At 36.1% G+C, this 14,535-nt stretch overlaps 1 protein-coding gene across 5 annotated transcripts in view; it reads right to left on the bottom strand.

Annotated features, from left to right (window-relative positions):
- Positions 1 to 3,841: 3,841 nt before the first annotated feature.
- Positions 3,842 to 14,535, bottom strand: part of LOC128997887 (deubiquitinating protein VCPIP1-like) — a 105,756-nt gene continuing 95,062 nt past the window's right edge. For all 5 annotated transcript variants that reach the window (XM_054423668.1, XM_054423669.1, XM_054423670.1 and 2 more), the window contains exons 17-18: positions 6,697 to 6,786; positions 3,842 to 4,157 (exon numbers count right to left, since the gene is read on the bottom strand). In XM_054423668.1, coding sequence (XP_054279643.1) covers positions 4,091 to 4,157; positions 6,697 to 6,786 — 157 coding nt within the window. In that variant the 3' untranslated portion in view covers positions 3,842 to 4,090. The remainder of the gene's footprint in view (positions 4,158 to 6,696; positions 6,787 to 14,535) is intronic.

A 14,535-nucleotide genomic window follows, 5' to 3' on the forward strand; every position in this document is an offset into this window, starting at 1 on the left:
TACTAAATACGTTATTAGTTCGTAGTGTTAGTGTTAGTAAAGTTTGTGTGTGTGTATAACAGTAATCTTCATGCATAAATATTACTGAATTGTGTGAAATAGTGTTCATAAAAGGTTGTATTTTGTTAGCATCATGTCCTAATGACGATTCTGACATTCAGAGATTGTTGTAGAGACGGACCTTAGTTCGCCATGCTATATATGCTATATAATGATATACCCAAGGTGTTATACATTTTTATAAAGGTAAATGAATACACTACAACATGTTTATAATGGTTTGGGGGTAAAAAATTTTGTAAAAAAGTTATAGCCTATACTAAATACTGTATTTTGTTAGCATCATGTCCAAAAATGACGATTCTGACATTCAGAGGTGCTATATATGCTATATAATGATTCACCCAAGGTTCGCGATACAACTGGATAATTGTTTGTGGGAGGGGGGAAAAGGGTTGGGGCTGATGACTCACCCAGCCAGGTATACAGTGGTGGCAAATGACACAAATCCTAGAGTGGTGGCAAATAACACATATTCCTTTTAAATATGTATACAATAGGGTGTCACAAGAGTAGCAGTTTTATCAGCTGATTGGTTATATTGTTGCATGGTAAACAATAACAAATAATTGAGAGTCTCGTATAAGGATCGCAATGGAAGCTTGCATTAAAGCGCAAGGCGTGGAGTGGCTCATTACCATATTTCCAAAGCTGCGTTGTTGACCAGCATAGCTGGATAAACTGCATCAATTTTTAAGTATAAATATAAATTATTTACAACAACAAAATAAAACTTGTATCTTTCAAGGAAACAAATTTGAAAGTTTCAAAAATTAAAATAGGCCTTAACACCTGGCGGGTGACTACGGAGGTGATGATGTGCACTCTACCATTTGTCATCAAAATACTCTCTCATACGGAGTATAGTAGGCTCTTTGAAGAAGCCTATCTCGTACAACCCTGGCTTTTTTTTTGGAAGACCACTATTTTTCCTGCCGTCACGGGATAGAAACCTTTAATTTGAGCCCTCTCCCGTCGTTCCTTGACATCCCAGTCACCCACAATTTTGACGCAAAGAATCACCTTACGTAATTAATATATAGACTAGTGGCTTGTAGGGACACAAGTCCCTAAAAAGCTCAAGTGTAAAACGAATCATTGTAATATTTAAACAAAACTCAGAATCAAATGATCTTTGTGTCAGGATATATGTCCCATCAAGGGCGGTCCCAGGGGGGGGGGTCAGGGGGGTCATGACCCCCCCCAAAATATTTTTTATATACATAAAATATTATACCAGGGATACATTAATAATTTTTATTGCAAATCGTTTTACTCAATTGAAATTCGTTGTAGTCTTTACACTTGTAGCGAACGAAAGGACTAATTACAAAGTCTAACCTAAAACTTGGTATCGTTCAAGTCTGACTATGTTTTTGTACGTTATGAAAAGTAGGGAAGATCGGCAGACAACGGACGCTTTCAGCCATATATGGCAACGGCAGTGTCCGATGCTGACGTTCGACGTTCGGCTGCATTCTTCTTCTTATTTAATTTTTCGGCATTTAATGTTATAATTCATTTTAACCCAGAATCCAGATTATTGAAAACTGCAGTTTGGTATTGGATAAAGAAAAGAAGTTGTATCAATAGTCAAAGTTTGAAAGGTAGTTGAATATTAACTTATCTGAGTTCAGCGTTAGGAATTTGTAATTACAGTAATGTAATTCAATGATTACCGTAGAAAATTTCAAAACTTTCAATATTAAATAGTATTCATATTTAAAGCACCTGATATCATATTTAAGAATAACACAACCCAATTGGCATGTTGCTAGCCACAAAACAACAACAAAATGGTAGTGTGTCAGACTTGCGGAAGGGACGGATTTAATTCCCGGCACAACCACAAAAACGTTGCACAAAAACTTTATTCTCACGTTGACCCCTTGTAAAATGCCACTGAGTAGAAAAAAATGAGAACACTGAGAACCAATTCTTCAGGCGGTAGCAGTGACGGGACGCCGACGCAACGTTAGTTGGGATGTGTACTTAGTTGGGTAGTGTACTTTGTGTAGGTTAACTGTTGCTTACTGGGCAGGTATAATGCAGTCGTGTTTGGTGCAAGTTCTTAAACACTTCTTAGATAAAATAAGTTCTCTTTTTCGAAATCTTGGTCTGATTTTGGACATTTTCTGTTTAGCATGAACATCGGCACCAGTTGAAAGGGGGTTTTCGTAAATCAATAATGCTTGAATGTGTTGTAATGTTGCGGTATTCCTTTGATATTTAAACCACAAGTCTCAATAATGCAAAATCATGACATTATTCAAGATTATTTTTAGACATTTCTTTGACCTTTAAATAAACTGGGAAGCTTGAACACATTAAACTAGGTCCTCAAAATAGCTTAAAAACCACTCATTTTAGCACGTTATTTCCAAATTTTTCCCGGGGGGGAACCCCCGGACCCCCCGGCTTTACTGGGGGGTATTCCATACCCCCCGGCCCCCCGGTGACCCCCCCCAAAATATATGTCTAGGACAGCCCTTGGACTCCCAGTACAACTACAACATATCTTTTGTGTAAAAACAGTTTGTGGTTTGTCTTTGTTGCTTTTGTTGATGTTATTTTCAATAAATAAATTGAATGCCTCCAGATGTTTAACTCTGCTAAAAACAGCAAACATGATTGTTTGTGAATATAAATATTGGTTTACTAATGTAGCTTTGGTAGTTTGGTTGGTGATGATAAAAAGGCTTCCCTGATTAAAACATTGGAAATTGTCATCGTCAAATATGAAAAGGCAAATAAAGAGGTGTGTTGAGATAAGCTTAGTTCTTGGCCAAACCCGCTAAATTAGCACCCCGACCTAGTTATTATTTATAAGTGTATACTCCTTTTGTAAAGTTTTAACAAAATTAGTGTAAAGTAAAGGCATTCCATTGACCAAACTTAAACCTAGATTTGTTTCTGATAAACATTTACAAAACTACAATGCCTGATCACAGACTATTTTGCGACTGGTTAGGGTTCCATTGCCCAGTAATCGAAACCAATCAGGAAATTACTTTTCATCAGCATCTTCGACATGCATATATTTGGTTAGTTTTAAGAAACGGAAACTACCTCTAGGTTTTACTGTTATATATGGATGCTCCCTTTACTACCATGCATGCTAGGCTATAGACCTATTATTTGAACCTTTTTCCTTTTTTGCTTGGAGCAACAGGCATTTACCTGGTTCAAAAATCTCCTAATTCATCTTTATTCCCAGGTTGGTTTTCTAAGAGTAGCCGTTGAGGTTATTCCACTTCATACAAAGTTTATACACTACAATAAATTTCAAGTTAGTAAATTTACAAAAAAAGTGTAGAATAAATCTTTAACATATGTTTTGAAATCAAAACAAAGCAGAAGTTTTCCATTTTATCTTGAATCGTTTATTATATAGCCAATGTTAAACATGTTATGTTTTTTAATGTTAAACATTTCTTCAACACAACAACAACCTTAAAATTAGAAGAAAAAAACTTAGTTATTTTTTCAGCCGTTCTTCCTTTGATTTGAGCCAACTCCTATGATTCATTCTACTACTTATCATACGCGTAACTAATTTACTTAAAAATACCCAATTACGTTATATTTTATTTTAAGTAAAAATTTGGGGAATTTCACTATTTTTCCCGCCGTCACGGGTTCGAGACCTTTAATTTGAGCCCTCTCCCGTCGTTCTACGACCTCCCAGTCGCCCACAATTTTGACGCAAAGAATCGGCTTACGTAATTAATATATAAATAATTTATAAGGTCAATAAAGACATAATTACATAAGAGATATTCTTTAATATAAATAACTTTTTTTTTAACATAGATGTAATGTAAAGGTAGAGTGTATTAATACTGACTGAAAAAACATCACTATGGATATAAATAAATACATAATTTCAATTAACGGACAATACTTCCTTTATGGAACAATACTAAATAGGTACTAGTACAAAATTGGTACAAGCTTAGAATAGAGCCAAGTTGCCAGCCAAGCTTTGGAATGTCCAATTGAACCATCGACGTTTTCACTGGAAGCTACCTTAGATAGTCTTTGTAGGTGATGGTGGTGGTACACTGTTATTTTCTTTAATTTCTTTCAAAGCAGGCCTGAAATAATAACAAATTAATAACACTCGGTCACAATATTATTTAACATAAATTACCCTGATAATTGGGTTCCACAATAACAGCAAAATCATGACTAATCATGAGCTAATTTTAATAGCTTAGTATTAAATAAATAAATTTGCCAAGTTTGATAAAAATATATCTCTATAAACAGGGGTGCCCATCCCCCCCAAGACTCATGACGCAAATCCAAAACCAAATGAGATTAATAACGTGTGGCTTTGGCTTACATAACGGGTTTGATTTATCACGGGTACTAATATGTAACTGTCAGTTAAATTAAATAACTAGCCATCATCCAGGTCGGGAACCGGAGATTGTGTGTATCAAGTTGTACTTGAATGTTGATTACCGGGAAAAGACCGTGAATCAGTGTTGTACAGGACTGGAAAACTTAATCTTTCTATATAAATAAAATTAGAGTCTTATAAGTCACCTCAATTTAAGAAATTTATTTTTGCCAGAATATCTATATAGCGTTCGTAACCTCTGCTTAATGAATTGTCAGCGCCTTTCTCTTGATATAACGACCCCCTCTCCCTCCCTTTTGAAACATCACAGCTCCTTTGATGAAAATGAAATGGAAACAACGCTTGCGCCAACATTCGTCTGCTCCGTTTTACACTTCTGTCTGCTGTGCGCTATGTTACAACAGATTTCAGATACAACAGCTGGGGAATGATGACAATATAATGCTTAGTAAACTGTGATTGAGTGATTAGTAACCATGGTAACTTTAGTACCTAAGGTGTGATTGGGCAATGAGTAGGCCTAAATATGGCGACTTGTTGAATTTGTGTATGAATTGAAGAGAAACCTAATAAAGGACAGAAGAACAAAGAAAAAGAATAACAAGATTGTTCTCGTTACATTCTTTTTTAAGAGTGTTTTTATTATCTCTAAATATAATTTTACACTTTTTTATTACTTATCTACCAATTCCTATGTTGTGATACAGCACCTACCGGTAGCCTATCCGTCTATCATGCTTAACGTCTATTGCTTATAACACTTTCTAAGGTTTAATATTTACGTTATTTATAGCAGTGCAGTGTTTGGCTAGTTATTAGTTGAGTTTGAGTTAGCTATAATTTTAAACGTTGCCGTTTGTACAACTGAACCAAGATAAATGATTTAAATTGTCATAATTGCACAATAATAATGATTGTGCAATATTGAATTTTGTTTATAAAAATGCAAATCGTGACGTTAATGGCTGTTTACAGCGTTTTAATGGGTTTGTCATCTGTTTTTATACTATACGAGCTGTTGGCCCGTCCTACGTACGGAAATCGAGTACTCCATTAAAACTGTATATAGTGTGTGTATATTACTAATTCAAGCTTAGTTTAAGCAGTTCAAAATGTATAGTGAAGAAAAAGCTGCCAAGATGAATTCCTTTCCTTAAACAGTCGAGTAGTAAAATAATTTTCATAAGCTTTCTTTAGAAGATTAGTGAGCTGCGATTTATATACAGCAATAGTTATAGAATCTTACTTACAGTAGACTCCCTCTAGTTCGGCCACCTCGGGACCGGACCACAGGCCGAACTACAAAACGGCCGGACTAACCGGATGTAGTGCATTTTACATAATCAAAATACAAATAATAGTATTGCGCAATCGTGATATGTTAAGTCAATAACCTTGGTTCAGTAATAAAAACTAAAACTGTAACGTTTAAAATTTAAAATCACGCTTACTCAAGCAAAACAAAAATTACACAACACTGTACGTACAGCAATAAAATCACGTAAAGAACAGAACAATAGAAAGTCTAGTACAGTACTGCAAGCTACTGCTACCGTAGTCAGCATAGGCTACTACTACATGTTGTTTCAGAACATAAGAATGTCGATAAAAACATTAGACAACTCATAAAACAGCATAAAATCATAGTACTTAGTCTTAAATATAATAACGACAGTCGTCAAATAGGATAAAGATAACAATGGATGACGTAAAACACTGCCTATTCTTTCTTCTGTGTTCTTCTATTCTTTCTTTGGTTTCTCTTCATCCACACATTCAACAAGTTGCCATGGTTACTAATCACCCAATCACAAACTGTTGTGAGATAGCAAACAAGTGCACAGCAGACAGCAGTTGTGTAAAGAGCAGATGATTGTCAGTGCAAGCGGATAGCTTGACCTTGAAGCTAACGATGGCTATTTCTTTGTTTTGCTTTAATTTATTTTTGTCAAATAAACTGTGGTGTTTCAAAAACAATAATGGGGCAACCTACCGCATAAAAAATGGTCCGAAATATTTAATTATACACTGCATTTCAACATATTAGACCGAAGAAAAACTATTTATAAAATTTTCTCGGAATTTTTGAGGTTATGTAACATAGTTTTACATAGGTAATATCACAGAAAACATACAGTAGTATGTTTTCTGTGGTAATATGCAACAATTCACCCATAGAAGCACCCATCAACTAAACTGACATGAATTGTTTACTTCTATGGCTGGAAACTAAACATTCAAGTTGAATCCTGTAGAAGGCAATTCACCTGTGACGATATGACTTGTGCTGAGACCGGGCCGGACCATCCGGCGGCCGATCCGACCGAAGCCGAACTAGAGGGAGTCCACTGTATTTCCTATAATCAATGACAAAATCACAGAGTAATTAAACTAACCTCATAGTTCTATGGATTATTTTTTTATTCAACCAGCTGTTAGTTATAACAAATTATATTCCACTAAAACAAACTAAATATTTTAAAGACTGCTCAAAAAAATAAATTAGAACATCTAGTATTTCACTATGTATATTTAAGTAATCTCTCATCATCTTACCGAATAAATGAACGTATCAATGATTATAGCATTACACATAGTATAAATAAGTCAATTCTACGTATGTCATTTCATTTTCATCCAAATGCTGAATTTGTGTACAAAACGCTGAATGTTTACAGCTGTTATGTTAAGCAAATGGTATTATACCAAAAGCTAGAGCTAGAGTAGAATGTTAGTGTCGGCTGCTGGACTTTTTAAAATGTAAAACATAATTTCTAAAAAAACTAAAACCCTAAACTAAAATTATGGCTTCGGCATTCCCTAGTTCTCAAAATTATCTTTCTTTCAACACAAAAATCGTGAAAATCCGTCAAGTGGTTAATTCAGAATCGTGAAATAAAAAAAACCCTATGACGTTTTAATATTATAGATTGGATTAACCGTATTTTTCATTACCCCCCCTCCCTACTAGCTCAGGTAATCGAGTATCTACACAGTAGTGTAAAGTATTATAGCCTATGCTACTTGATTGTATTTTAATGAGCTTTACTGTATGTCAACAAAGCATTGTATGCTGAGTCGTGGTGTAGCTGGACGTGTCTGTACCACTCGTTATCTTTATCTATCTCAGCAGTTGAGCTATTCCACGGCCTCCTTTAACTACAGGCCGCGGCCAACGATGTCCAGGCCACTGGATTGCGCTCTCAGTGGCGTAGCGGGCACTGTTTTCGGTCTCGCTTCCCCCACTCTCTACTGGCAAGATAGCGGCGGCGTACCTCACGTGCATGCTAACTGTCACCCATTTCAACACTTGTTTGATGTAACAACAGTGTGCGGTTTTTTAAAACTGTGATTAAAATGTATCAATAACTTTAATTGTACGCTAAGTATGTGTTTAAAATGGTTGTGTCTTGTTCCGCTTACAACTGCATCAACAGAGTACAGAAAGGCAGTGGCATTTCGTTTTATGTGTAAAGTGCCTAATATAATAATCATATGGCCTAATATAATATTACAAAGGTGTCTGATAAGTGATTCCTTAACTCGTTACAGCATGTTTAACTTAACTGAAATTTGTTTTTTGTTTTTATTTTGTTGATAGGGCTAAACTAAAACTGTACATTGTAAAACATGCACAATGAAATAAATGCGTCCGGGCTTATTTTCTCAGAGGTCAGTCAACATTATAGGTTATGATGGTAGGTCGGGTTGATATTCATTAGGTATAATGTACTATTCACATCTTGTGCAATAAATCCCTACAAAAAAAAGGAAAAGACAATTTGAGTTATTATACTCAACTGACTGATTATGTAACTAAAGGTAAGCTCATTAGGGCACACGAAGATGTTTTTTATGTAGTTAAGTACGTTTACATTGTATTAACTTGTCAGCTTCAATATAAAGGAAACTTTAACACAAAAATACTATTTGTAGCCGCGTGTTCCCATTTTGTGGGCACTATTTTGAAGGGGCACGACGAGAATATTTCTTTTGGGGATGACACCCATGAATTGCAATTAATTAAGTTTGTTTGTAAACTTTTTATTAATAGTACGGTGCAATTAGACCTGAACCGGGACATCCAAAAAAAAAGTTCCAATCCAGTGCCAAATTGTTGAATACACTTCCCTCAATATGTAAAAAAAAGTTACACTGATTTGAGTGTCGGGTTTGGGGGGGAGGGGGTGAAAATGGGGTGAAAATGGGACTTTTTTTACATTTTCGCAAATAACTCAAAAACGGTGCATTTTTCTCAAAATATAATGAATTACAAAAATAATCTACATTAAATTTTGTACAAAATGATACCATACAACACCTATCTACTATAAACGGTTCAGGAGATATTGGGGGGCAAATGTTAATTTTTCTAAAAATTCTAAAAAAAGTAGGGTTTAAATGGAGGAAAACCATGGACACCCATAAAAAAAGGTTTCTAATGAGTGCTAAATTGTTCAACAGACCTCCCTTAACATTTGTAAAAAAGTTACACTGATTTGAGTGTCGGGTTTGGGGGGGGGAGGGGGTGAAAATGTGGTGGAAATAGGACTTATTTGACTTTTTTGCAAATAACTCAAAAACGGTGCGTTTTTCTCAAAATATAATGAATTACAAAAATAATCTAAATTAAATTTTGTACAAAATTATACCATACAATACCTATCTACTATAAACGGTTCAGGAGATATTGGGGGGCAAATGTGAATTTTTCTTAAAATTCTAAAAAAATAGTTTTTTAAATCGGAGGAGAACCATGGACACCCATAAAAAAAGTTTCTAATGAGTGCTAAATTGTTCAACAGACCTCCCTTAACATTTGTAAAAAAGTTACACTGATTTGAGTGTCGGGTTTGGGGGGGGAGGGGGTGAAAATGTGGTGGAAATAGGACTTATTTGACTTTTTTGCAAATAACTCAAAAACGGTGCGTTTTTCTCAAAATATAATGAATTACAAAAATAATCTACATTAAATTTTGTACAAAATGATACCATACAATACCTATCTACTATGAACGGTTCAGGAGATATTGGGGGGCAAATGTTAATTTTTCTTAAAATTCTAAAAAATAGTTTTTTAAACGGAGGAGAACCATGGACACCCATAAAAAAAGTTTCTAATGAGTGCTAAATTGTTCAACAGACCTCCCTTAACATTTGTAAAAAAGTTACACTGATTTGAGTGTCGGGTTTGGGGGGGGAGGGGGTGAAAATGTGGTGGAAATAGGACTTATTTGACTTTTTTGCAAATAACTCAAAAACGGTGCGTTTTTCTCAAAATATAATGAATTACAAAAATAATCTACATTAAATTTTGTACAAAATTATACCATACAATACCTATCTACTATAAACGGTTCAGGAGATATTGGGGGGCAAATGGTAATTTTTCTTAAAATTCTAAAAAAGTAGTTTTTTTATGGAGGAAAGCCATGGATACCCGAAAAAAAGTTTCTAACGAGTGCTTAATTGTTCAACAGACCTCCCTCAATATTTGTAAAAAAGTTACACTGATTTGAGTGTCGGATTTTTGTAGGACGGGGTGAAAACGGGGGCAGGAAATTGTATTTATAAGTAATTTTGTAAATTTCGTTAAGTAACACTTTTTCTTTCCCTTTTAACGCTTTTTGAAGAATTGATCGCTCAAATTACTTTGAAATTGTACTTTCATGGCACACAAAAATCAAATCACAAGTAACATTATGTTTATATAATAACTATACAATACGCTTTAATGTTAAACTTGTTTAATAATTGTTACCATGGCATCTTCACAATTATAATTTTTGCATCACTTTTGTGATGTAACCAATTTACACTGGCTTATAAATTTATAGTTGTCTTTCAGACATCAAAACCAATGAATTTTAATGTAACCGTCAGTCATAATGTAATTTGTTTTCTGTTCTCTGTCTCTAACAAAAACAATGACCAAAGTTGATCCAAAAATAACATATGATCATTTTAAAATAAAAATATGACAGTTATGTTGCTAGGTGACCTACAACCAAGAGTGAGGTTACCCAATGTTTTACTTAAATTTAGTGTTTTTAAACGTTTTAAATCGTAATATTTTAAATATAACTTAATGTAGGAAGCAGTTTGTAATGAAAGCTTTAAAGTTTATTTCATCATGAAGCTGGAATGTTTTAAACTTTGTCCTTATGTGTTTTAATATTTTTTTTAATATATACTGTGTTTAACTGTATTTTTAATTGTGATAGTGTTTATGTTATGGGAGAGTGTGTGTTGCAACCTTGCAGGGACAAAGGTGGGGAGCTTATTTCTCTTTCTAAAAAAGCTGTTGACAAAATAATACTGTGTAGCGAAATTAAAAAGGACACAGTAAAAGAAAACATTTTGTATGATGCCTCACCCAAAGTACACAGTAAGTGTCGACAAAGTTATATATTAAGGCCAAAGCCACCTAAACAGGATGCAGTTCCTCCTGCTAAGATATCACGTCAGTCATTTGACTTCAAAACTTTGTGTTTTCTGTGTGGTCAATTATGTGTGGATGTATCAAAGTATAGAAATTTATTCCAAGAAAAATGGAGTTTGGTGCAAAAGCAAAGTGTTATTGACAATATTCGAAAGGATGCAAACAACAGGCATGACCTGTGGGGAGATGAGGTAAGTTGCAGACTCTCTCAAGTTACAGATTTCGTAAGCTGTGAAGGGAGATATCACTGGTACTGCTATCAGCGATTCTTAAAGCCAGGATCTTCACAGCCTGACAAAAGAGCAATAACATCTAAAGGTGGTTCTAGTGTTGATGCCATCAGAGAACTTGCATTTGAAAAGTTGTGTGATTACTTGGAAGAAAATGATGAATGTCAGTATTCCTTGGAAGAATTGCAAACTGTATTTCTGCAACTCAATCCCGAGGTAGAGCCATACACTGACAAGCATTTAAGAAGGAAACTGGCCCATCATTTCGGCAACAGTTTGCATTTTACAGTGTTGCCTGGAAAAAAATGTATAATTTGCTTTTCCGGAACAAATCATAATATTTTATCAGACAACTGGTATAAAAACAGAAACATTGAAAATGAAATTCAAGAGGAATTACGAATCATAAAAACAGCAGCTGCTATTATTCGTCGTGAGATCAAGTCAAAAAGTTATAACTGCTCACAGTTTCCAACTATCAATGAAATTAGAACTGGAGGACTTGCAATGGTTCCTGAAGTGCTTAAGGTTCTGATATCTGATATTATCCAACCTACTTCAAAAAGACAAACTCCACAGAAAATTGAAAGGACGAAACAAATTATTGACAGGAAAACTACCACGATATGTCACAATATAATAAGTGCTGCCCGACCAAGATCTTTTTTGTCCCCTGTTCAACTTGGTACTGGTGTATCATTACACAGACAGTTTGGTTCAAGGATCTTGATTGATGTCCTATGTAACATGGGTGTCTGTGTACCCTATAAAGAAGTTTTGAAATATGAAAGGTCAGTTACTTCCCTGGAAAGTAACAGAATTGAGAAAGGATATTTGCAGTTTGTTTTCGATAACGCAGACTACAATGTGCACACTTTAGATGGCCACAATACGTTTCACGCCATGGGTGGAATCGCTTGCGTGACGCCTAAATCTGCTCTTCAGGTCGAAGAATATGTTCCTCGATCGAATGTTAGTTCTCACGCTATTCATGAGCGAGGCTTATTTGCTGTTAAAACTTACAGAGCCCAAAGTAAGTCTGGCTATTCCAAAGTAGTAGCTACAAACATTCCTCCCCATGAAATAAAACCATTGTCATCTGAACACGACCAGACATTGAATTTGTTGTGGTTGAGTGGTACCTGGCTAGAAGGTGCAGAAGAGTACAAACCCGGTTGGAGTGGCTGCATGGAAATGTTGTATGCAACGAAAGAGTACCAAACCTCCGCTGTCATCACTCTTCCATTCATAAACTTAGCTCCGTCAAACCCATCAACAATATACACGGCCCTTCTTCAAGCTGCCGAAAAAGGTGCTGGCAATGGACAAAGCCTTACAATGGTGACATTTGATCAGCCTTTGTACGCTAAAGCGTGTGAAATGGTAGGTACAGCACCTGATGACAGCCCATTGAAGTCACTCTTTATTCGCCTTGGAGGGTTCCACCTGTTAATGTCTTTTCTGTCAGCGATTGGATTCATCATGGCAGGTAGTGGCTTGGAAGAGTTGTATTGCACAGTCTATGCTAAAAACAGTGTTCAACAAATGATGAACGGAAAAGCTTATTCCAGGGCTGTTCGAGCTCTCTTCTTAGCCGAGGAAGCACTAATTACCGTATTTCTGAAGACCAAATCATCTTGCTTTATTGTTGATAAAGAACTGCTGTACATTTTCTATTCATCTCTTAAGCACGGAAAAGCATCCGCTGAAGATATCACACAGTCAACTGCTGTAAAGAACTTTGTGGAAATTTTGAAGGACCAGCTTCAACAATCCAAAGAATCAGGGCGAACACAAAAGCTATGGATTCAGTTCATAGAAATGGTTGAACTAGTTAGAATGTTTATTAGAGCAGAAAGAAGTGGTGACTTTAACCTCCACTTGTATTGTGTCCACCAAATGCTTCCTATTTTCTATTCATCAGGTCACCTAAATTATGCTAAATCTGCATTCGTGTACCTAATAAGCTCATTAGCCCTTAAAACATCAATGAATCCTGAAGAATACGAACTGTTTGTCAATCGTGGTTATTTTACCTTCCGGCGCACCGAAAAGTTTTGGTCTGGAGTGTGGAGTGACATGACCATTGAACAGGTTTTGATGCGATCCTTAAGTAGTATTGGTGGCTTAACCGGGGGCAGAGGAATCACAGCGGCAACTATTGCAACGTGGATTAACTCCATGCCGATTTGCTCCCAAGTCGTCGAGGCAGTGGAGGAGTTTGCAGGAGTGCGAAGCGTCAAATCAGAGCAGCATGTAGAACTACGAGAGGCAAGACAAAAAAGAAATTCTAAAGATTTGCAAGCGTTTATTTCTTGGCTTGAGGAGCATAACCCATTTTTGAAATCCAAAGAACTTTCCTCGCTCTCAACAGGGGCTGTCGCAGATAAAAATGTCAACTGCGACCAAGCATTTGAAATTGGATTACAAGCTATGAAAGAAATTGAGGGTAAACCATTTAGTCAGATACAGCTAAGGAGAAAGGTAGCTGTGAAGTCTCTAGCCTCTATGACTAAATCGGTGAGAATAAACAATGACACTGTTTGTGTGAACCCTAATACACTATTACATCGGATGGTTTGCACCGTCAGGAGTGACGCGAGGCTGGCAGAAATATTTAAATTCGAACTTTGTGCGTATCCCCCATCACTATTTGACGAATCTGGTTTAATGAGAAAGGGTAAAAAATCTTCATTTGTAACAGTCTTGGAGACAGAAGCAAAAGAATTATCGCCAATCCCTCTCGAAGATGAAAGTCCTTATATCATTGACGGAGGTCACCTGCTCCATCGTGTGGTCTGGCAACGCCCAGCTCACTTCAGGGAGATTTGCAACCAGTACACAACATATGTCTTAACTCACTATGGGCAAGGTACTGTTGTTGTATTTGACAGCTATGAGGAGGGAAACACTAAAGACGAAGAACACCTGCGTAGGTCACGGGCAACCATGAGTATCGAGGTTAAAGTTGAAGACTCAATTATTGTGAACTTGAATCAAAATGAATTCCTCGCAAATCCCAAAAACAAAATGGGACTGATTTCCCTCCTCATGGTCCACCTAAAGAAGACTGGCTGCGTAGTATATCAAGCACCAGGGGATGCAGACATAATGATAGTGAATACAGCGCTGAGAGAAGCAGAGAAGGGGCTTGGAGCTTCAGTGGTAGGTGACGACACAGACTTGTTAGTCCTATTAACTGCCCTTGCACCACCCAATAACAATTTGAAAATGGTGTTACCAAAGAAAGGCAATCAAGAGAAAAGGGTTCACTACATTTCAAAAATTCAGCAAGCCATGGGTGAAATGAAAGAAGTCCTGCTACCAGTGTACGCATTCACAGGATGTGACACTGTGTCAGCAGTATTTAACAAAGGCAAGAACACACCCTTTAGAAAGGTGCAGGCTAACAAGGCTCTCAAATCAAAACTCCT

This window comes from Macrosteles quadrilineatus, unplaced genomic scaffold (assembly GCF_028750875.1).
Source record: "Macrosteles quadrilineatus isolate MER2022 unplaced genomic scaffold, UCM_ALF_1.0 Scaffold_7__1_contigs__length_78375512, whole genome shotgun sequence".
NCBI classification, from domain to species: domain Eukaryota; kingdom Metazoa; phylum Arthropoda; class Insecta; order Hemiptera; family Cicadellidae; genus Macrosteles; species Macrosteles quadrilineatus.